Here is a 24,850-nt window from a genome sequence, read left to right as displayed (position 1 = left end):
GTTTTTGAGTTACAAAGTGTTTGAAGTTGACAGGAAATTTAAAAACGTCATTTGATAGTTATGCATTTTTGGAAGACTTGAAGATTAATACCTAAACACCAACTATAAAGTCTTACAAAAAGGCAATCATAAAAAAAAACAACTAATAAATTAGCAATGCTAAGCCTGGCGGGTGCACAAGTAAAGCCTGGTTACCCGCCAGGCTTATCGTACACTGAGGGAAACCCAGCATATAAAAGCCGAGTTTCTGCCTGGAAATCAACGAGTTCCGATGAACTATTCCAGTTCTCTCAAGGATGGTTTACAAACTTTTTATTTTTTATTTATTTACTAATTTATGTTGTATAACCACGCCACCCTTGAACAAAAACTGTTAAAATAATTAAATCTTCAGGTTAATGACTTTAATGCCCACTTTGTGGAGGTAAACTTCTGCACACCCCTTCACGCTTCACTCATTGTAGTGTCTTAAATTTAACAGTGTCAAAAAGTTGATAAAATCTGAAAATATTTGTAAACATATGGAGGTTAAAAACAATCAGTTCACATTCACATCACTGCAGCTGTGCCAGGACGGCCGGCAGGTCCAGAACAGACGGGACAGTGTAGTCTGGTTTCACCGGACCGTCCAGCTCAGACCCATCCGCTCTGTGGATCCACACCGTGGCGCGAACTTTGGCGTTAACCCCGCCCTGGATGTCCGTGTCCAGAGAGTCGCCCACCATGACGCAGTCCTGCGCCTCCACCTGCAGCAAGCTGAAGCACAGCTGGAAGATGGACGGGAACGGCTTCTGCTCGGCGTGATCTCCGGCGATCACCACGGCGTCGAAGAACTCCTCGCATTCGGCCGCCTCCACCTTTTCCCTCTGAGTCCGAGCGTCGCCGTTGGTGAGCAGCAGCAGCTTGTACCGGCCGCGGAGCTGCCTCAGCAGGTCGCGCACTTCCGGGGTCAGACACAGAAGCTCCAGCCGGCTGTTCTTCCACAAATAGTAGCACTGAGAAGCCAGATCGGATGCGGCGCTGCTTCCTGTAGTCTCTGCGATGCTTTCCGTCCAGTGGCACATGCGGATGTCGTCCTGGGAGGTGCCAGGCGGCCGATCGGGGCTCTCGCACAGCAGCTTCAGCTTGAATTTATCACAAATGCTGCGGATTGTGTCGTCGTCCAGGTTCAGTTTGGACTTCAGAAGCTCCCCAGTCTGCAAAATACACAAACCAAGCCACATAAATAGGTCTGAAACAATTAATCGTCATTAATTGATTATGAAAATAATCATCAACTAACTTAGTAATCGATTAATCGTTAGTTGGACTGAAACATTTCCATTTGCTGAATGATATTTACATCAAGACGCTGAAGCTTTGTTTTGATTCTGTTTGACAGAAATCAGACTAGGGCTGAAACAATTAATTGTGATTAATCGATTTTTTAAAAATAACTGTCAATTTAGTAATCAATCATGAACTGGACAAAAAAAGGAAATTTTCTGAAAGATATTTAGCTACACAGTACAAGAAGACACATTCTTTGCTTGATTCTGTCTGACAGAAAATCAATCTAGGACTGTAGTGATTAATCGTGATAATAAAAATAATGAATAGTGCAGCAAGGACGAGAGAAAAAACTGAATACTTAGATTTAAAGAAATGTTCAACTAGTTTAATTTTTGTTTAAAGAACTATGCTTGTGTATTTCTGCGTTAAAAAAAACAATTTTCAAGAATATGAAAAATTTTTTAAATAACAACCAGGATGGTTTTAAAGTCTTAACATTTTAAATAATGTCTTTTTGCACTAAATTGTTTCAACTGTTTAGAATTTTGTTTTACAAACATACATATTAACTGTGTATAATTTGGGTTGTGTTAATAAGCTATCACCTCTCGTGAAAACAAGAGTTTTCCCAGGCTTTTAGGAGGAAAACTCCTCCCTTGCCGGTCTTCATAACTCCTTTCTAGGTCGTGCGCCGGCTGTCTGTTAAGGAGCGGACACCACGTCTTCATTCACTTCCCAGTTCGTTCAAATATCGACTCTTTCTTATTTATGCCGTGTAAATAAAATAAAATAAAACATTTTCTCCGTAAAACAAGTAACGCGAGGGTTGTTGACTTTAAAACCGAGAACTTTAGCTGGCGACATCAACAATCAGCGGAAGTTTTAACGGAACCATTTTCAGTCGTTATCACCTTCTTTAGCGCCACCTCGCCGGCTCGACTCGTGTCCACGAGCGTGTTGTCCAAATCAAACAGGATCGCTTTCACAGCTTCACCCTCCATTGCTGAAGCACGCCGTCATTCAACGCTAACCAGGAAAACAAGCACAGCTTTCCAGAAGCGGTGCAAAGTGAAATGCTTCATGGGATTTGTAGTTCTAGAGACAAAATTACGCATTTTCACAATTTTCCCTCTAGATGGCGCCACGCGTACACTGAAACTAAATGATAGCTAGACAGACAGACTGATGGTATTTAACTTGCTTAATTAGGGACTTTCGCATTGTCAATTTGGTTGCAAGCTAAATATTATTAGCTTGAAAGCTTAATATTTAGTTATCAAGCTATTTAGTTTACAAACTGAAATATTTAGCTCGTTAACTATTTAGTCCAGAAAAGAAAACTATTTAGTTTACTAATGCTAGTTTACTAGTCCAGAATAGCAAGCTACAGTATGTGCTGTAATAAGCAAGCAAAATATTTAGCTCCCAAACTAGATATTTACTTTACAGATAAAATATTTAGCTTTTACTTTGCTAACGGAATATCTAGTTAGCAAGTAAAATATGAAGCTTGTAAACTAAATATTTAGGTAGCTAAATATTTAGCTATATATATAATTTATATATATATATTTTATATTTAGCTAGCTATATACATATATATGTATATAGCTATATACATATATATGTATATATATATATATATATATATATATATATATATATATATATATATATATATATATATATATATATATATATATATATATATATATATATATACACACATACATATATATGTATGCTAGCTATATACATATATATGTATATAGCTAGCTAAATAGTTATCTAGCTAGACAGACAGATAGGAAATATTATAGCATACTATTAGTAAAACACCATTACAATAATCTAGTCTACTAATAATGCACCAGTTTTTCTTAATCCTGAATTGATACAAACCCTTGTGTCAATTAATTCTGATAAAATTTCAAGAAGAAAATCTGATTTATTCAATTTAAAAATGTGGTAATTAAGTAGGTTTGGGGTTAAATTTTGTGTCTTAAGGTTTTAAGAATTTGTGGCCAATCCCCAACAAACAACCCAAAGAAAACAGGTGATCCAAATTAAGAAAAGAGTTAATTTTGTTATAAGTAAGCAAAACAGTGCTTTATGTCATGAAAACATCAAACATTCACAAACGTCACAGTTTGTTGAATGCCACCATCAAAATCATCAATAAACATCAAGTATGTTGATCAATGTTCCATTTATTATTAATTATTAACTATTTTTACTTGAGTAATTTCTTATGGCTACTTTTTACTTGAGTAAAAATGTGGTGAAGTAGTGCTACTCTTACTTGAGTACAATTTTTGGGTTCTCTATCCACCTCAAGTTAAACAAATGTAAATAAATTAAGTTTGACAAACTTAATACGATTACACATAACCAATTAGCTAAATAAATTCAGTTGGACTGAGTAAAATCAACAAAATTACCACATGAAACACTTTAAAGTTTAGAGAGGTAACTATTATTTTCATTGGTTTCCAGCTGATTTTTGTGTCCCAGACGCTTATTTGGAAGAATTAGTCTCGCTTTTCTAAATAATAAGAACAATTCTGCTAACAGTAATAATAAAACCCCCTACGTGACTCCTGAGCACGCATAATGCCAATTTAAACAGCATATTCCGTGACACGCAGCCTTTCAAAAATAAAAAACATTCCTCAGCTCTTATGCAAGCTGCGCTTTAACTCAGCCTCTTATCTGGCGGCGGGCCAGAGGTTCACACGCAACGCCGTGCAGAGAAGCTGCAGAACCTTCCCATCAGATACCACATCAAGCCTTTCTCACATTAAATAGCTGTTCTTCCAGCGCAGGTACCTGCAGGACAAAAAGAATCTGGCCTAAATATCTCTGGAACATCCAAACATGCAACCTGCTGCTTGCATGGGAAGGAGACCTTAAATGAAAGAGCGCTGCAAATTAAAGCCTTATTTTTATTGACATTAATAAAAACAATAAAACTTAAAAAATGGAAGTGAAAGATGAGACGGTGGATGGTTGAAAAGAAAACATAAAACTGTAAAGGTGGAATTTCCCCTCTAATGTGAACAGGGAAACAAAAGTGACATGACTTCCTTCATGTTTCCGAGAAAGAGTGGAACTGTAGCATTATAAGTTTTTGGCATTTTCTGCCAATGTTACGAGTGTCACTTTTTTCCCCACCAAGCTTAATTTTATTTCTTGCTTTATTATTTATCTACCTGTGATGTAAATGTTGTGATGCACTTTGGTCAGCTGAGGTACGTTTCTGCATTTACCAGGGTGAGTGGCCGAGTCTGACGTCATATTTCAGCTAAAGATGGAAGCGTGTCACCGGCACAAGAATGACCAAACTTAAGGTGTAGTTTACAATTCATTGGGTTATTAGAGTACGTCGATTATTAAAATTCCTCAAGGCAAATTATCTGCTTGAAACTTTGTTAAATTATGTCTTACGTTGTATTATTTAGCGCCACGTGTTCCGGACGGATATTATTATTTTTTGCTCTCACTTCCGCCGAAGAATGCTAAGTGCTATTAGCATAACATAAATCTTTAATCCCCTGTTTTCATCGTTTTTCTGGGGTCTGGTGTTTTTGCTCACTTGTACAAAAAAGCTGTAACTGGTGTAGTAAACTTAGAGTTCGTGTATTAAATTGACTGAAATGACTTCCAGGCGCTGAGAGATTCGCTGTCCGCACGGAAATACTCCTGCATTTATCACGGAGGGTGGCCAGTCTCAAAAAAGTCTAAAAGTTATACTAGTCCTGAAGCTTCTTTATTTAGTGCTGTGTTTCCGGCCGGATAATTATTTGTGTTGCACAACTTTGCTTCGTTGCCGAGCAACGCTAAGTGCTATTAGCACAACACACGTCCTCTTTTCTCCGGACATTTAATCGTTTTTCGGGGAACTTGTGTTTTTTTCTGTGTTAAAAAGTATATTTGTCGGCTTTGTGCTGTATTATCCTTATTATTAAATTTAACATAATTTCAGATTTTTGTGTGATTTTTTAACGTACTTTAAGGATAATTTCCACTGCTCTGTAGCTTTTACTTTTACTTGAGTAACATTTCTGGGTTCTCTGCCACCTGCATAGTGTCTGTATGAGGGGAAGAGGATGATAACCAGAACTCTGGCAGCCATTTTGTTGCCCAATCAGAAATTTATTCTGCTACAGAGACAAACTCTGGCCACACATTGTGGATGTTAGATTTAATCATAGTTAGGGAATGTTGATTGTTTAAACACAGAAGCATCGGTGTGTCGGATGCACTCGTCAAGCTGCACGTACACATAAACAGAAGCAGCGGTTATGTAAAGCTCTCTCTGATAAAGCGGTGACATCCTTCCCTGCTGGGTCTGTATAAACCATCAGTTGGAGATGTGAATGTTTAAATCTGCTGCAGATGCATGCATCAGTAGCTGCCACTCTGCACAAATCCAGGTGCGTTTAAGTTGGACATCTTCTTAGCAGTTAGATGTAATCTAAAAAGAGAGAATGTTCCTGCCAGTGAAAAGACTGGACCTCCCATGGTTGTCGGGCAGATTGCCATTTCTGCTGTTCTGATGCACCTGAGTTGCTCTGACCGGCGACTGAACTGCAGCAGCAGGAAGCAACATGGAGGATCAGCCACTGATCTGCAGAGTCAACAGGTTCTGCTGCAAATAACGACTATTTTAGTTACTGGTTAATCTATCTAATAAGTCCAGATTTGCAAAAATAAAACAAACAAAAAAAGATTAAAGAATACAATCTGAGATAAATAAATAAATAAAATTATTAGGATAAAAATGTAATAAAATCTGGGAAAAAATTTGACTAAAAATCTGAAAAAATATATTTCAGAAAATAAAATCTGAAGAAGAATTTGAATAAAAATATTAATAAAAAAATACTTAAAAGAAATAAAATCTGAAAAAGAAATTTAAAGAATAAAATTTTAATATGAGAAAATGACTTAAAAAATAGAGTCTGAGAAACCGGAAAAATAAAACTACATCAAAATGTGAGGAAAATAGAATCAGAAAAATAATAATAATAAAAAAGTACAAAATGATGTTTGGAAAAAATATCTGAAAAAGAAATTGAATAAATAAAATTGGAAACAACTCTTTAAAAAGATAAAAACAGAAAAAAATTAGCAGAAAAAATATAATCTTAAAAATAAAGAAACAAAATCAGAAAAAATATTTAAAAAAATAAAATATGAAAATATATTTGAAAAAGAATGTGAAAAAATGAAATATAAAAAAAAGCAAACAGCATAAATGTGGGCTCAACTGTGGCAAACACATTGTAAATTACTCTCAATATGTATTACATGTTTTCTTGTTTTTCCTCTTTAGAAGAGTGGCTGGGAGAAGCTGGAATCTGTGTCAGATTATATTTATGCATCAACAGGAAGTAAAAAGTTGGATTTTACAGAAAATTATGCATCTCCAGTAAACAATTAGTAAATTTCAACGTTTTTTATGCAACTTCAATAATCTGGAGCATAAAGTTCAGTTTCCAAACCTAAATCTAAATATTGTGTTTTTTTACATAAATGAATCCAAGATTAAGCGGAGAAGCAAATCATTGCAGAAGGATTTGTTGGAGTGTTTTTCAGCTTTGGACATGTTGACCCTCTGCAAACAACAATAATTCACAGCCAACAGTCGAATATCAGGCCTTCAGAGCTGCTCCTTCTTATTAACATGTCATGGATTACATCATTTATTGTTAGCAAACACTACCTACAATGTCTCCTCTCATCCTCCTGCTACTTAATCTGCCTGATTGCTTTGCAGAGACATGTTAGGGTTGAAAATATGTTCCTGCAGCCGCATTCCCGATATTCCCGCTGTGCAACCTCGCATTCCTCCGGATAATCACACGAGGAGCTGGATTAAAGTTTCTCCGGCTGCAGACCAAGTAAAAATCAAATGTCTGCGTACTTCTAAAACAAGAAGCAGACATTCATGTCAGTTACTGTTTTTTTCCTATGACTGTTGCATCCCTTGCAGAGGTTAAATAGAGGCTTTCCAGATGTCGATTTAAACAAAGACATGACTTCATATGGATTTTATGCGTCATTCCTGCTTGTTTATTCTCATGGTTTTCAACTGAGATCATCACTGTCCTGTGAAATTATCTACAATAGTATTTTTAAGCTGATCAGATTATTTTAACTACCAGTAGTCATAAACTGTGGATGTGATGTATGGAAGTCCTGAAATGCCCATTTTCTCTTGGACTTTAAAGTTCATGTGGACGTAAAAGAATAATGTAGATTAAATCATCCAATCGCAGGGTTTGGATCTGTTGAGACGTATGTGTTTGCAAAGAAAATTAAATGCTTTTGCATAATTTACAGTTTTATGGAATTGTGTTGGAAGTTAATGGGAAGGCTAACGTATATAAGAAATAATTACTAAAAATTTTAATGACATTAAAAAATTATTTAGCTTATTTTGATGCATAAAAAAAATCACATGCTTAAATATTAGGGCCAGGATTTCACCTTGTTAATTTTGATTAATTAATTACACAGATTTTAATGCAACTAATTGTATGTTTTAACATATAGAACATGTATATGCGTGTTTCTAGTATGTCTGTAAATCTAAAGCACAAGCGACGTCCACAAACAACAGTGATGAAAAGCAAAGCCGCTTTTCCTTAATCTAATTTTAGATTAATTGTGATTAATTAATTACAGATTCTTCAATTAATGGCTTCAGACCCAAGGTCCACAGAAATGAACATGGTATATTTCTAGGTTTAAAACAATACATTTAAATTATTCTTGTTGCTAGTTTCCCATTAACCAATAACATTGAGGTTTAAATCTTAACTGTATATGAGTGAACTTCAGCACAACCGTTGCTCTGAAACTAGAGAAGTTGAAGAGTGTGTTTTCAATTAAAAATGAAAATTTAAGTACACAGTAGTCTAATAAAATTGTTCTCTGTAATTCTAAGTATTTCCTGTGTTAGAATTTGAATTTACATTTACTATTAAATTGTAGGATTTTTTCTTTTCAAAATAGATTGTCCAACCCAATGGACATCCGGAGTTTGGATATAAAAAATATATAGAAGAAAAACTGTAATCATTTTATAGCTTATTTGTGATTTTACAATTCATTTGATTATTTTATGTTTTTCTGAGTATAAACTAAGACTTTCTTGAAAAGCTTGGAAAAAATTTGTTCTCCCCCTCCCCCGCCCTCATTCCCCTATTTCAATGCTGAAGGGAAATAAAAATTTGTTGAGTAAATTTTTTTTTGCCCTGTTGATAAAAGTCTGAAAGGGCTAAGTCGATTAGAAATTTTAATCGAGCCCCCACCACTAATAAATATAAAATTTGGAACTTTTAAAATAACTAAATTATGGCACCTGTGGCTTTCCATACTTACTGTTCTGGCGCTCATCGCAAATGACATCACTAGTGCCCGGATGTTCGGATAAACAAGCACAAACAGAATGGTGACATCTGAAGAGCGCATAAGGTTGGAGCTTCGTTCAATATTGTTCAGTGCAGAAGCGAAGTGTGGAGAAACTTAAACGATGGTTGAAATAATGAAATAATGTGAGGATTAAAGGTGGGTTTTTGTTTCCGGTTACGGACTGTGCGGTAGTTAGCACACGCTAGCACTAAGCTATCTGGGCCTAGCTTGACAAGTTCCCGCTCCGCAATTGGTTTACGTAAAAATATTGATTCATCACTGCTTTGCAATTCATTTATCCAATTAAATATCAAATTGAAAAGGCCTGTGAATCGATTATATCTCCATGGTGAGCAACACTGTTGTGAGCAGCTAGCACTGTCACTTTATCATGTCATAAAAACAGTTCTTCATCTTCAGTTGATTTAAGGTTGGCAAACAGCTATTGGTGGTAATTAAATTTTACATATTAATTACCTAAATCAGCCGATCACAAAGGCGCACAGATGTTTCCCGCTTACTTCTCTTGTTGGTCAAAACTAAAATGGCCGCCGTGCGCTGGTTTAAATTGAGCAGTTTGTCATTTGAGGTCAGTGCCATCTCTCTGCTTGTTTAGATTTAAGCTCCAGAACTGGAGTTTTTACAACCCATCTGTTGAAAACTTTCGGTAAATACAGATTTCTGATCACCAATAACCAGTTTTGTTTTCAGGTTTTCACCTAAATGTATGAGATGACTTCCATTTGTTGCTCCATGTTGACGTGTGGACATAAATATCTGACTTGCAGCCTTTCATTTTCACTCTGTCAGCATTAGCTTTGTTGTTGGGAAAGATGTGTAATGTGTGGGCGGATGAGTTGTGTTCCAAAGAAAGATAAAAAAAAATTTTTTAAAACAGTTTCAGATCTTGGCGGTGAGTAACGTGGCGTTAATGTGTAACATCAGCCATAGGGGTTGTGCTGTGATGAGCAAACTACGCTCCCATTCCTGGTGAGATGGTAGTGAGTCTAATGGTTCTTCAGAAGAACATCATGTTCTCATTAGCTGCTACCGGTAGCTCCCAGAAAGGTGGAAACCTCTGTTAGTGCCAGGTCACGAGAAATCATTTCAAAACATTCACCGTGTCGATGTGGCCCTCAGCCGAAGCTACATACACTGTACAAAACAACACGTAATCTTTATCCTGATTCCTTCTGACAGAAAATCAGAATAGGACTTAAACAAATAATCGTGATTAATCGAATATTAAATTAATCGTCAACTAACTTAGCAGTTGGTTCATTTTTAACTGGTCTGTACACAGACTCAAAAGATGTCCATGTGGTGGGCAAAAAAAATTCAGAGCAGCAAAACTGTACGAAAAAAATAGAAATTTTGCATTTAGGTATTATTTTGTATTTATTTGTCAGGGGATTTCTGAATTAGCTAAAAACAAAGGATATATAAATGAGGTTAAAATGACTTAACTACACACATTTTGTCAATAAATATAAATGCAAACAATAAATACAAGATACGTAAACTACAATACAATTATCATAAAAAGTATAAGAAGTATTTAAAACTAAATGAACTAATTAAGATAACAAAACCTGGTTCTGTAAATGTGTTTTAGCCAAAACTTCTCAAGAGGCAGTTTTAGCTTCATCCGGTTATGATTCACTAAAGGAATAATGTGTTATAAAATGTTTATAATTGTTTTTAAAGGGGAATTTAATTGTTTATTTGCAGCTTTCTAATATTGTATAAAAAGCTCACATGAATAAATGAAAAATCTGTAGAATAATCCGATTATTCAATTAATCATCAGAATAATCATTAAATTAATCGAGTAATAAAATAATCCTTAATTACTGCCCTAAATCAGACTGAAACTCCTCTATTTTAAGTTTGGTAACATAATCAAAATTATGCCAGAACATTGAGAGAGAGATTTTCTTAGAATAATATTTACACAGGATTATTTGGGAAAATTTTGAAAAAGCCCAGAAGATGATCATGCCATGGCTTGGTAAGCCTCTGATAGGTTAATTCACAACTGATAATTGCATGAATTTAATAATAATAAGCTATTATTTTTTATACTTTTCTACCTATAAAATGTCGATGTAACTGTACTAAATAGATTAAAAGTGAGAACAGTTTTCTTTTCAACATATCTACTGTTTTCTATTGGGAATTCAGTCATTATGAGATGATTTAGGTCAAAACTAAAACCGATACGGCACACAGGACACGCTCATTTCAGTCTCAAATGCACACAGAAAGCTTTTTATAGCTTGGAATGTGAGATTGATAAACGGTTTTGTTTTTCCAGATAAATCAAAACCCAGGAAACTGGTAAACGGTTTGATTTAAAAAACAAAAAAACCATCAGACAAAATGGCACCACATTGTTGTGAAACGTACCTGTAACCTGGTTTTTCCCCCTACTCTAACCGAAACACCAGAGGCACGGAGCCAAGAGCGCAGACACAATGGCAGCCATGCACCAGCGTTAAAAATAAACCTATAGTCGAATAACATAGCACCAAACAGGTAGACAATCATTGTGAAGCGGGTGGGATGCCAAGAAATACAAATAATTTCATTCTCACAGCAGGTTCCATTTGAGCTGCGCTGCCAGGTTTCACAGGGTGGATCAGACCTATAAAAAAACACGTTCATGGTTACTGGGAAGGCCCGGGTTTAAGCAAAATGGAAACAATACGTACAAATAATTAGCAACCAGCAAACATTCGCAGACAGAAGTGAGTCACTGACTTCTGTGGGAAGAGTCAGATTTAGCACAGGCTCGTTACAGAGGGAATCGGACAGCACATTGGACAGCACTGGCCGTTCAAATCGGCCTAATTAAAGTAGTTACTCACATTCGGATCTGAAAAGGACAACTTCAAGAGAAACCACAGGACTTCTGAAGAAATGTTCTGGGTTCTTGCAGCGAATAGCAGCTGCATTTCCATTACAGATGTGCACAAAACTTCTGCTATGGAGTTGCTATGGCAACAATAAAAAGGCCAAAGCTCTCGCCTCGTTTCTATCTAATTACATTACAATTCTTACTCGATTACAATTTTTGAGTACTCTACCCTCCTCTGTGTAATAGTAAGATAAATATCAGTGATATTTACTGTAGTACTTATTGCTGAAGCTTAGCTAATGTAGCTTTTATCTGCTAGCTAAGACAGACATGTAGCCTGCGTGTTTGTTACTACGTGGACTTACTCTGCCAGTCACCAGAACCTTGTTATTCACAGAGTTTGTACGTTGTTTATAAATCTGTTTAAACACTGATTGTATGCGCCATGCTGTACGCACTCTTCATGTTCACTAGCTAGTTAACCATATCGTAGTAGGAGATTTTTAGGCAGCTTGTCCACATCGTCTGACATATTTTCCTTCTCTGTCTCATTCGGGTCGATGCTGACAGCCGCCATTTTGTTGATGTATCTTTCTCTCGTAGATTGGTCAAGAGTTTCCATGCATTTTATTTTCGTTGGTCTCAAAGCCATGAATCCGCTGTGCTGTCCATTGCTCTGCACTTGCCTACCAAGATGGCGCGGATCACTTACAGTTCAGACTAGTGGGAACTTTGCATTCCAGTGTTTCCATTAAATAAGAAACACGATTAAAATCGCATGTGAATAAGTTTGTTCACATAAGTGTTTAAAAACATTCGACACGATTATCCTCTAACTACTTCCTTTTGTCATCTTCTTTGTCGTTTCTCCTAGTAGTAACTTCCTGTTGTTCATTATGTGACATTTGTGATGTGAAAATAGTGTTTCCATTGCAGTTTTATGAAAGAAATACATTTTGATGCGGCCAAAAAAATCCCTCATACCAGCACTAAAACTTTTTATTAAGATGTTTTTTCAAATTGTTGTTTCTATTGAGAGAATTTATTTTCAAAATGTCAAATTGTATGATTGATTCCAGATTTTGCTGTAAGTAAACAATGGTTGAAAGTTCCATTCATCCATTCATTCATTCATTCATTTATTTATTTGTCCCTAGTGGGGTCAGGAGGGGTTCTGGTTCCTATCTCCAGCTAACGTTCCAGGCGAGCAGGTTGAAAGTTATAAATATAAAATCAGGAAAGAAGTCTGTCAATGGAGCACATCATATCAAAGAAGGTAAAATCTTAATTAAGTTGTGCTTTGGTTTAACTTTATGTTTTCAGTCTCACCACAAATAAATATATGACTCAGATTAAAATTACAGACCTGACTGTAGCTTTACATGTGGTTTTAATTATATGTCTAGACTCTGAGCTTCTAAAAAGTATTTCTGCGCCATGTTCTTTTCCACATGTTTTTTTTTACTTAAGTGAATTTTACTATGATTTTGTGATAAACCATCATAAATGAGTACATAATTGTAAAATAGAAGGAAAAACATCATGATTTTCACCACTTTAGTCGTAATAATAATAATAATAATTTAGTCAGATAATATTTGATGTAGTTATAAGCGCACAATAAACAAACAATTAGGAGCTGATAACATTTAAGATGTTTATATGACACTATGCTGCATGACAGAATAAAATAAACAGTGTTGGGTAATGGCTAGTTACATTTATCTGAGTAACTTTTTGAAAAAAAAACTTTTATGCTTTACTTTTTATTTCGACTTGAGTAATTTCATTATGAAGTGTCACTACTCTTATTTGAGTAAAATTTTATTTATTCCTTTATTGACTGAGTAACTTCTCTAAATGATCTTGTTTCAAACAAAGTTTCACCAAACACAAATTTTAAATATTAAATGGTTGATGTTTGGGTTAATTGAAAATAATTAAATTTTTTCAGCCATTTGTAACCTTTCCATGCACAAGTCAAAAAACACTTTTTTCAGCTTTACATCATGTTATAATGTTTTCCCCTCATCAAAACAGACCAGGAGTGCTGCTTTGATTATTTCAAGCATGTTTGGGAAATTCTTTATTCACCATAGCAACCATTCAGCTGTGCAAAACGCCTGGGTGGACTTAGCCCCGCCTTCGAGACGCAGCTCCTCCCCCACTCAGCTCCTTCAAACTACCCAGCAGCAATTGGCAAACACCTGGTGGAGCTGAGTATCTGCTGAGCTCATTACAGGAGCTACTTCTCTGGTAAAAACGTTGCTACAGCTTTAATAAAGGAGCCAGGTTGTGATGACTTCCTGAAGGTGGAGCGTCAGAAAGAGCAGGAGCTTCTTAAAGAAACAGAAGCCCAATTTTAAGGCGTTTATTGAGGAAGGAAAGTTTCTTTTAACTCATACTTGATATTGACATTTTTATAACAACTGAAGGTAAAATAGCTACTTGATTATGCTATAAAATGGCAGGAAAATACATAATACTACTTCTTTAATATTTGTCATGACCTTTAATTTTTAAAATAAATTCTCTCTTAATTCATAGTTACTCAAGTCAGTTACTCAGTTACTGAGTATCCATTTTACCAAGTACTTTGTACTTTTATTTGAGTAACAATGTGTTGAAGTACTCTTACTGTAGCACAATTTTTGGGTATACTCTTTCCACGCCTGAAAGTAACTCACTGAAACATATCTAATGATGAGTGTATCTAGATAACAAAATGTTTATCTGCTCATCCTCTTCTCTTATCTGATTTTTGTAGCAGCTCCTGAAGGTTTCTTCATTTAGAGACATCCTCTCTGCAAATCCTCCCCTCCCTCTCTCGATCTTTTCGTGAGAAGTCGGAGCAACACAGAGCTGTCGGGGCAGAACCTCGACACGTGATGGTTGCACTGTAACAATAAATCCTCCACAGCTCATCTTACCACCCAACACTTCCCTCTGTCTCACACAAACCTTTCTGGGAGCACAGGTAGCTTCACGCCTCACAGAAGCAAAGAAATTCAGCCTGAATTAATTTAAATTCACTATTTAAACAGGAATTTGTATGTGTAAAATAGTTTTTTTTTTAGTGCATTTGGAGCTGCAGGATGATCTCTGGAGCGGTGCGTGCTTCAGCCGCTGCAGGTTTGTTGATCCTGTTTGGTTTCTTCTGTTCGGGCCGACACAAATACTATTACCTGGCTTCAGACAGGAATGTAAACTACCAAGAAGAGACGACTCGTACGCCGTCTCTTCTTTCTTGGCGTACGAGAAAGAAGAGACGGCCTCATGAATGAAAGAGACTGTTCTCACTTACCATTCATAAATCAATTTATGAATTTATGAAAAGAACAACCGAATCCAAACTGGAAAACTGAAGGTACTCTCCAAAGCTTGATAGTAACTAGTTACATTTACGTTTAGTGTAATAGTATTATCTGAAGTAACGCTATTCTTTCCGTCTACTTTTCCAACTCTGGTTATTTTACTGAATAACCAGAGTTATGAAAATGAAATACAAACACACTTTTACTTTTAACATGCACCAGGCATAAAAACACACAGTTCAAAGGCGACATATTGTTCTATTTTTGTCTGTACTGCTTCTAAAAAAAAGGCCAAGTGTCTAAAAAAACCCCACCCAGCTGTTTTTTTCGAGATAAGTTAATGTTTTTTGGTGTTTGGAAAATGGCCTATTTGAAAAATCTCCCTCAGTGAAGTCCAGCCCGTTGCCTAGCAACCCCAGCAGAGTTCCGTCTGTCACTTAGCAACCAAAGCAGAGGTCCAGCACGTTTGGTCAGAGGGTTTTACTGTGATGACAAGAGGCGTTTCTGTGCCGCTAACACATATTTCTATGTGTGTTGATGTTTATACCATGAATTCATCATACAGTAACATATTATGAAACGACCAAAAAAATTTAAATTTATTTCAAAATCATCAAGCAAATACCCATCAAACATGTTGATTAGTGTTCCACAAAGCCAACTCTGAACGAATGGGTTTTTAGTCTCTATTTAAAGGGACTCAGTGTTTCGGCTGTTTTGCAGTTTTCCAGAAGTTTGTTCCAGATTTGTGGTGCATAGAAGCTGAATGCTGTTTCTCCATGTTTGGTTCTGGTTCTGGAGATGCAGAGCAGAACCAGAACCAGGAGACCTGAGAGGTTTTGGAAGGTTGATACAATAAGCAGATATTTAATGTGTTTTAGTGCTAAACCGCTCAGAGGTTTATAAACTAATACAAGTATTTTAAAGATGTTTCCTACAAAAGGTTAGGATAGGTCTACGGTCTATACAGAAGATGTTCATTATATTTTTTGCACAAAATCCTTCCTATATAATGAGATTTTAGTGTGATCAGTTCAGCCTATGAGCTGTTTCAGAGCGTCTTGTCACTTTAAATCCAAATAATCTGCTGCTGGCCACGCCCCCCAACTCAGTGTTTACATTCACATGTGAAAATAGCTTAAAGCAGATGCACAATTATACAGATGTACATCTTTGAAAAGCATAAGTGGTGGCTCCTGCACAACCAACAAGAATTCAGCAAGTGGTTCCTGGATGTTAAGTCAACAACAAAATACTTGTATTTTCTAGCAGCCACTATACAGCAAATGCAGCAGTAAAACCAGCTGACCAAATATCCTGGAACTCTGCTGAGATGCTAGATAATGAGCCGGGCTTGGCTGGGGTTGCTAGGTAACGGACAGTGTGCTGATTTGTGACGTTACTTTTGTTTGTTGTTTTTGAAACAGCTCATTCTTCAGACACCATAAACATTAACTTATTGCCAAAAAAATGTCTGGGTGTTTCTTTTTTTAAGCGTTAAGTCTGGAAGTATAAAAAATGGAAGTATAAAAATGTCCCGTTTGAAGTCTGTTGTCTGAGCTACAGGGAACCAGCGGAGGAACTCTGGCAGACCTGTGAAGAAACTGTGGTGATGAGTTTTCCTAATCTTGTTGGTGTGTGTGCCTAACATATTTTAAAGTCTGACTGTTTATCACATCATTAAGAACCATGAACCACTCAGAGACATAAACATTGTGTGAAAGCAAACAGGCTGGTTGTGTCCGTGCAGATGAGAGCGTCGAATTTAATTGGAGTCCAGTCTGAGTTATTAGAGCATGTCGGCCGTTGGACCCGCGGCGTCCGCATACGTCTGACCTCCGTCACACCCGTCTACTCGGCGCCGCAGGCTCCTTTAGGGGCTTTCACTTTTTATTTTTGAAACGTACGCAAGATTCACACGTGTGCCTTGTCGTAAAAACATAAACGTTGACAACTAGAACTGCCAAAACCTCGCTGACACAAGGCAACGAGGCGAGCTGCCAAACCACTCATGTTCTGCTTCCAGCACTGCGGATCAGTGAGGAATTAACCGAACGTCGTTGCTAGATGCTGAAAAGGAGATCTGTGATAGAAATCATCCAAAACTATCTTCATTTCTTTCTTCTGTTAATAAAAACTTCTAGTTGGCGTTTCTTACATTTTAGAGCAACAGAACCCCTCGCCCCTCGTTTGTATGTGACATCAATCTGCAGCAGGTTAGGGGATTCTGTTGTGGCAACATTATGAGAACGTTATGGTTGAGAGATTTGTTGTCGCTGCCTCAGCTTGAACTGGAGCCACGAAAATTGCTCCAAAAATTTGTCTACAAAGGACATACTTTCCGACAGATTGGACACAAGCTTTAGAAAGAAAGATAATTTCATGTTCTTTATTAAAAACCAGGAATATACTTCTCTATTTATATACTATATGAAAACAATTTTTTTTTTTACAAACAGTTGTAATGATGAATCAAACACCTCATGGTAAAATAATTCAGAGTTGCAGCAAATATAATTATGTCTAGTAAATTTGACAGCTAACTACTTTGTTTTGATTAAAATAGTTGTCAGAAACAACCTGTGTGATAGATTAGTGTTTAGGTGTTCCTCAGGGTTCTCTCCTTGGACCTGATCTTTTTGTGTTTCCATGAAGGTTTTTTTATGTGCATTTTGAAGTATCAAAGTATCACATTAGAAAAGATTGATGGAAATGACAAAAATTCAAAATAGCTTCCTAAATTTTACTTTTGAGAGTTAAAACTCAAAAGTAAAGATGGTGTATTTTTATTCAATCTGAATTTCTAAATCTACATTTAAGATTAAGCTAAATTAAAAACACGCCTCAGTAATTTGAGATTGGCTTTAAGTTATTAGAATGGGAAAAAATATAAGGAAAAAATAAAAAAAATGGACCAAAAAAGTATAAAATAAAATAAGAACACTAATTTGATGAGAAATTAGATTTTATTTCTGCAGTGATGCAGTTGGTAGCTGTTACCGTTCAACAAAAAGGTCTTTGGTTCAAATCCCAGCATGCGGTCTTTATAGAGTTTATATGTTCTCTGTAATTGTTTGGATAATTGTTCATGCTAAATTATCCTTAAGTCTGAGTGTTTTTGTGCGTGGCAGATGCAAGGATAAACAGACAATAGATGGATGTATGGAAGTCTAGATTTATATTTTTTTATTTAAGGAAATTAATCTAAAAAGCAGATCTGTAATCCAGACTCTTTGATGACCAACTTGGATAGCTATTGAACATACCAGAGTATATATCTGGAAAAATGTTTAGTTTTTAATCCGTCGGATGTAATGTGGTAACTTATGTTGACTTTGGCTCAGAAGGGAGAATAAAAGCAGAGCATGTTCTTTGTTTTTTGTGCCAATAATAATGTTGACGGGTTTTTTTCCACCTTTCCTCCTCGCTATAAAATCAAATCCTCTGGGACCGGATTTTATTTTTGTCAGGGGGTTTTATGTTTCGGATGGAGACGTGGGTGGAGGGGAAGTAGTTTTGTTTTCCCTCCAGTACAGGTTGGTGTTTTTAATATGATTTCAGTCGCAGTTTTAATGGTTTCATTTTTTCTTTTGCTTTTCTGTTTCTCGCATGTTGTAAATTACTTATGTCCTAATAACATTAAAGAGATTTAAGAAAATAACAAAGGACGTTTCTCTACATGACAAAAGCTCTCTCAATGCACAGTGAAGAAAATGTATGCTAACAACAAAATTCCAACGTAATTTTCTGGTATCAAATCATTAAAATGCTTACAAACAATTAAAAAATATCCTTTACATCTCATATGAATATTTATATGAGCATGATGAGCAAATTTGCCAATATTGGAGAGAAGATTTAGATATTTTTCTGTGAAATTACACAAAATGGATATTAAATTAAAGGTGATAAAATAGTACTGGGCAGTGGTAGACACCACTAGCAAAAACATTAGCTATACTAAACCTAAAGCCCTAATCATAAACGTTAGCTTTGCTAATATTAAACAGTATAACAACATAACATTTAGCAGAAGCTAATGCTAAAGTGCTAAATTCAATCGTGTTAATGGTCACCATCTTTTATTGACACAATATGTGTTACAGCATAATTCATAATCTTCAACATGGTTAAATTTATTATGCGTGTTAAATTAAAGTTGGTGAAATTGTTATGTACAGTGGTGGGTAGCGCTAACTAAAAACTTAGTTGAGCTAACATTAGTTCTGCTAACGCTAACCTGCAGTATGGGTGGAAAACATGAGGAGAGGAAACGGAACTGTGGCTTAAACAGTCTTCATTAGGAGTGTAGCGATACAATAATCTCACGATACGATATTCTGATCACGATACGGTATATATCACGATTTTTTTGGGGGGGGGGGTAAACGATTTGATACGATTCAAAGCACTTTTATGATTTCCTGAAAGATTTTAGAGGGACAGAGTGATTTTAGTGACATTTTTGTTCCATAGACTTGGATTTAATTAACTGAAAACTGATTAAAAGCACCAACTACACAATACCCGACTCTGTCCAATACCTGGATTGGACAGAGACTAAGAGTCTACAACTGGACAAAATTAATAAAAGATGCAGTGAGAAAATTAGTTTCTGTCATTTAATTCATGTAGATTTGACATAAAACTCAGAGTTTCCACAGTGATCCAGGAGCTGAGTGGGGAGAATATCGGCCTCTGGAGACTCTCAATATCCAACTGATTGCACATTCAAATGTGATCGACTCCTTGCAGCTGCGCAGCGCCAACATTCCCCTGCTTGGATCTCAGAGTTGCTGCCAGGATCTCATCTACTCTTAGTCTCTGATACTCTTTGTCAGTTGCTGATAAGAACGGATCGATCCGCCACCGTCATCATGACCATCCTCACTGCGCCCAGACTGCGGCTGCGGGTTTCCCCTCTTTGTTTTCCAGTTCATGAAAAATCTGTACCTTCCGCGGAGGGAATAAAATCGATAAATATCGTAGAATCGATATAACTATACAGCCCTAGTCTTCATTCACTTCAAAATAAGAGCATGATCATAAACATCTAACCACTTGAAGAATTAACAGTCAGTGAACAAAATTCCAACACAAATGTTTATCCAACTTAAAGTTTATAAAATAGCCAAGTAAATGAGTGCTTTTTAAAAAATTTGTTTATGGGAAGCTAAGTGCGCTAAACGTTTTCAAAACATTAGCTCCACTATTAACGCATTAGCGAAAGTGTGCCCACCACTGCTAGACTATGAATAGATGGAAACCATTGCGTATGCATAGTTCCCACAAGTCTGAAATGCGCCAGCTTAGTAGGCAAACACATGTGCAAAGCATCACGGACCCACGGCTTCAAGACAATCCGGATCAACCCATGTGAGACGGGGAAGGAAAATATGTCGGATGATGTGGACGAGCTGCCTCCTACTACGACATAGCTAACTACCCAGCTAACACACAGAGCGCGTACAAAATGGAGGATCTTCATGGCTTGAAACCCATGGACATATAAAATCAATGTTAAACGGATTTGTAAAGGACTTATGAACTCCTCATGCAAATAAGGTTCTGGTGACTGGCAGAGTACATGCAGTAACACACGTAGGCCACATGTCTGTCTTAGCTAGCAGATAAAAGCTACATTAGCAAAGCTAACTGTGCTAGTTCGGCAGTAAGCGCTACAGTAATATCAGTGGTATTTATGTTAGTATTATGCAGAGGTAGGTTGAGTACTCAAACATTGTGGTAGTTGTAATGCATTTATATTGTTTATAAGTTAGATAGAAATGAGGCGAGAGCTAGTTCTGAGCTTTTGGCTTGTTTGTTGTCATAGCAACTCCATAGCAACCGCCTGCTAAGATGGCTGTCAGTTATGAAGTTCCCGGTGGTGTGATACATCAATCATTGTTTCTTTTAAGCTACATAAAGTGTATTTTAACATTTGTTTGTATACTTTTTAGATACTTTTATCTGTTTTTAGCAAATGTGGGCCTGCTGAGACCTTTTGGGGAAAAAAAGGAATAAATGTACACTGTAAAACATTAACGTTTGTGATGGGGAAACATGTAGACGTCAAGACAGGAGATACGTTTGCAAGCCATTGGAGTGAAGTAAGGTACTTTACAACATGATGTAATCTGGCTTCATATTTCCCATGTGACAAACTGAACTGCTGTATCAGCAGCAGCCACACGCCCAAAGGAAATACCTCAACCTCATGAAACAATGAGCCACGGACTTACAGCCCCCGGGACTTCCTATTTCAAGACCCGCTGGAACATGATGCCCTTGGACCTGATTTACTTTACCACACCAAACATTTTCTATTTTTATGCCTCCACTAGGTTTCATTGAGAACAAAACCTACCACCTGCAGAACTCCAGCCCAACGTTTGCATCTCCGATTTACTGTCCTGCTGCTAGCGTGTCACATGTTGAAGTTCCTACAAGATAATTAGAAAAATATTGTGACTACAACCTGAAAATTATATTGATACATTCAGACAAAAAATGACAACTTCCCATGTTTGAACAAAACCTTTTTTATTTTCTTTTAGCTGGTTTCTGCAAACTCAAACATGAACTACTGTTTGAATCAAATGATGAAAGAGACACCATAAAGTTTCACAGTTGCGCCTGGAAAGCAAAAATTTACATACACTGAATAAAAACACACATAAAGAAAAAAATGCTTATTTTTTGTACAGTTTTAACTTGATTACTGCTCTGAAGATGTTATTTCAGCAAATAGTTTTTTTGAGTCTGTATGCTCCAGTTAATGATTAATCAATTACTAAATTAGTTGATTATTTCAATAATCGATTAATCTGATTAATCATTTCAACCTTGCATTGAATAAAAAGACACTTAATTGCAAAACTGTGTTTATTTTTTGTGTGGTTTTAACTTGATTACAGCTCCTAGGATGATATTTGTTCAGCAAATAACATTGTTTTAGTCTGTGTATAAAAGTTAACGATTAATTTATTACTAAATTAGTTGATGATTATTCTAATAATCGATTAATCTGATTAATCATTTCAGCCATACATAAAGTAAAAAGACAGACATATTTTTCCTCATGTTCTGAAGTTAAATTAGACTAAACTTCTTGTTTTAGGTCAGTTTGAATTACCAAATGTATTTCTATTGGCTAAACAACAAATGTATTTATTTATTAACTTGTTAAAAGAAGTTCTCACAGAATGTTTACTGTCTCTTTAAACAATGAGAAATCATTTAGGTTATTTTATCTAACCTAAATAAAAGTTTGGTCTGATTTAACTTCAGTGAGAAAAAAAGATGGATGTTTTTATTCATTGTGTTTAATTACTGTAATCTGTTCAAAGCATCCTGGAAAACACACTTATATGACACATTTTATTCTGGGGTAAGATAATAAATGAAGCCATTTTAAAACCGTCCTAATCGTTTCCTGTTCATACTAATTGCATCCGAAGGTTTACGTGGGACAAAAGGCGGCACTTTGCGTGACTTCCAGCTCTACAGGCCTCAGCCAGTCGGCCATGACGGTTTGTCGTCGTTAATCTCTTGTGCAAACACCACAGACAGGCCTCAGGAGGGGGTACGAGAACAGGCTTATCCTCCCTTTGAGTGCTTCTTCACCTTTGACGTTTCTCAGAGGGGAAGAGATAAACACGAAGGGGGGACTTCTAAGCTTCAGTGACTTTAAAGAGCGACCCGGTTTGGGTTGAAACAGCAGCGTCTGGGCTCATCAGGAGGACGAAGTGGCAGCTTTCTCTGTTCGCTGCTCAGATAGAAAAATTCAGTTTATAAAACAGTAAAAACCTCCATTTGTGCAGTAATGCGTCATCACAAACTGAAAATATACTTTCAAGTCATCTTAGTACTCAAAAACAAAACCGTCTACCTTGATTTAAAAATCATGCACTGCAAAAACACAAAATTTTACAGAGTATTTTATAGTATGCTTGAAATAAAACAAAACTAACTCAGAATAAACTTTTCCGCAATATTTAAAGTAAATAATTCCTAAATATTGATGAAAAAGTGCCTGTTCCCCTGGCAGGTTATTTCACTTATAATCATGGGGTTCAAAGTGCGGTCCAGGGGCCATTTGCGTACCTTGGTCTGACTTTGTGTGACCCATCCCAACTGCAATTCAAGAATAAAACTAATTTGATCCGTCCAGCATAATCAGTTGATGGAGATGTTTTATTTGAGTCAGACCAAAAATACTTGGTTAGATTGTTATATTTTTACAGTGTTCTGGCCCTATTTTCCATTGGATTCCTCTCAGGAAAAAAGCCAAAGAGGAGTTCATGTCTGTTTTCCGTTAGCCCGGATTTGAAAAGCGCAGTCATGCGGCGGAACGCGTCAAAAGCCTCCCTATTCTTCTCAAAGCAGCACCAGCAGTTCAGACGGACCCAACCGACCCGGAGCGGGTCTCGGACAAGCTCGCCGATTCAGGATTGAAGGACAAAATGCCCTTTTAGTGTGAGAACGGAGGGGAGACGCCTTCACGGGCTGCTGACTACGCTTTGGCAAGCGCCTCCATCGCACTTATTCAGACGGGTAAAAACACGGAGATACCTCAATGTTTGAGGATCATTAGCTCTCATTAGCATCGTTCTCATGGACTTGGATGGAAAACCTCAGAACAGGATTTAAGGAACGTTTTTTGGAGGAGGGGGTTGTTGTGGGACAGTTTGACATTTGAAGTCGCCGGGGTCATCCAGTCGTAATGAGGCGCTCTCGCGGTCGGACCAAAGTGAAGGTTTTGCCCCGCCGTTCAACTCTGACTCGTCGCCAATAACCGGTTTAGTTTGGTTGGTTTAGTTTGGTAGTCGGACCAATCACACGGCGGCAGGTCGATTCATCTCTACTGGATGGTAATCAACATGACAGGCCTGTACAGACGCTCCTGATGTGTGTGTGTGTGTTTCTGCTCATCTCTTCGTCTAACAGGATGTGTGTGTGTTTGAAATACTTTAAATTTCAAGGTTTGAAAGTGTTTAATATTCAAACTGCACAGTTTTAAAATAAAGTTCAATCCAATGTTTGATTAAAAGCCAAAATTTGGAAAATGTTATTTACAGTTGAAACCAGATATTTTCATACACCTAATTAGGTCTTGCACCAAGGATCTTTGGTCTAGTTTCTAGTGCAAATATCTTAATACACTTAAAATTAGACAGAATTAACTTATAACCTTTCAGGAAGACATAAGAGCTGGTTTTAACCCAATAATTCATTAATATTGATGACAAAGTACTAGTTCCACTAGTTATTTCAGTTTTAACATGGGAAAAATGTCTGTAAGTAAAATAACTAGCATTTAATTTGAGTAAAGTTTTTCACCTTAAATGAATTTGTTTGGATTGTTTCAGTGTAATGAGTATTTATTATTCCTAATTTCTCAGGACTTATTGATCCTGAGATCAATAAGTTTTATGTTATAGAAATTGGGCAATTTTTTTTTGTTAAATTATTGTTTTGTTCTCAGACCGGTTTTGTTTATTAACATAAAATGTTGTTAATTTGTCCCTGCTGTAGAATCACAAGTTATTATTAATAACAGTAATAAATTCTATTATATAAAAGTGAGTTGAAACTGTCTTTTGTTAATTTGGTGCTGGAAATTTTTTTAAATGTACCTTGAAAATTCTTAAATGTGGGGAAAACTTTACAAAATCATTTTATGAAAATGTAAAAGGTTTTGTTCAATTATGAAAGCAAAACTTATAAAGTTGGAAACAGCAGCAGCCAAAGTAAGTCAAGAGGAGAAATGCAACAAACAGAGTTGGACACGGAGCAGAAGAACCTGGAAATGAACGGTGGAAACCCAGTTTGTACTGGGAGGGATGTGGAACAGGTGGCTGATTACCAGCAGCTGCAGCTGGGAGGAACCAGGAGCCAACACAAAGACGGACAGCGGCCGGGGGAAACCGAACAGAACACAAGAAGAAATGAAAACTAACCAGACGACTCGGAAACCAAA

At 36.5% G+C, this 24,850-nt stretch overlaps 1 protein-coding gene across 1 annotated transcript; it reads right to left on the bottom strand.

Moving 5' to 3' along the window:
* Window positions 1-196: 196 nt before the first annotated feature.
* Window positions 197-2,325, bottom strand: nanp (N-acetylneuraminic acid phosphatase). The gene is made up of 2 exons (XM_005795260.2): window positions 2,184-2,325; window positions 197-1,196 (listed from the first exon to the last, which is right to left on the bottom strand). Exons 1-2 carry the CDS (start codon window positions 2,271-2,273, stop codon window positions 555-557), a joined length of 732 nt encoding a protein of 243 aa, XP_005795317.1. The 5' UTR covers window positions 2,274-2,325; the 3' UTR covers window positions 197-554.
* Between the last annotated feature and the right edge of the window lie 22,525 nt (window positions 2,326-24,850).

Source organism: Xiphophorus maculatus, chromosome 22 (genome assembly GCF_002775205.1).
Source record: "Xiphophorus maculatus strain JP 163 A chromosome 22, X_maculatus-5.0-male, whole genome shotgun sequence".
In the NCBI taxonomy this organism is placed as follows: domain Eukaryota; kingdom Metazoa; phylum Chordata; class Actinopteri; order Cyprinodontiformes; family Poeciliidae; genus Xiphophorus; species Xiphophorus maculatus.
Note: the sequence above shows the minus strand (reverse complement) of the source record. Positions and strands in the feature narration are given on the sequence as shown.

What these genes read in the sequence shown, in the direction of transcription:
- nanp (XM_005795260.2), bottom strand. Translation starts at nt 2,273, where the DNA reads ATGGAGGGTGAAGCTGTGAAAGCGATCCTGTTTGATTTGGACAACACG. An exon ending in GCGAGGTGGCGCTAAAGAAG is followed by an intron (nt 1,197 to 2,183) that starts GTGATAACGACT and finishes TGTATTTTGCAG; the next exon opens with ACTGGGGAGCTTCTGAAGTC.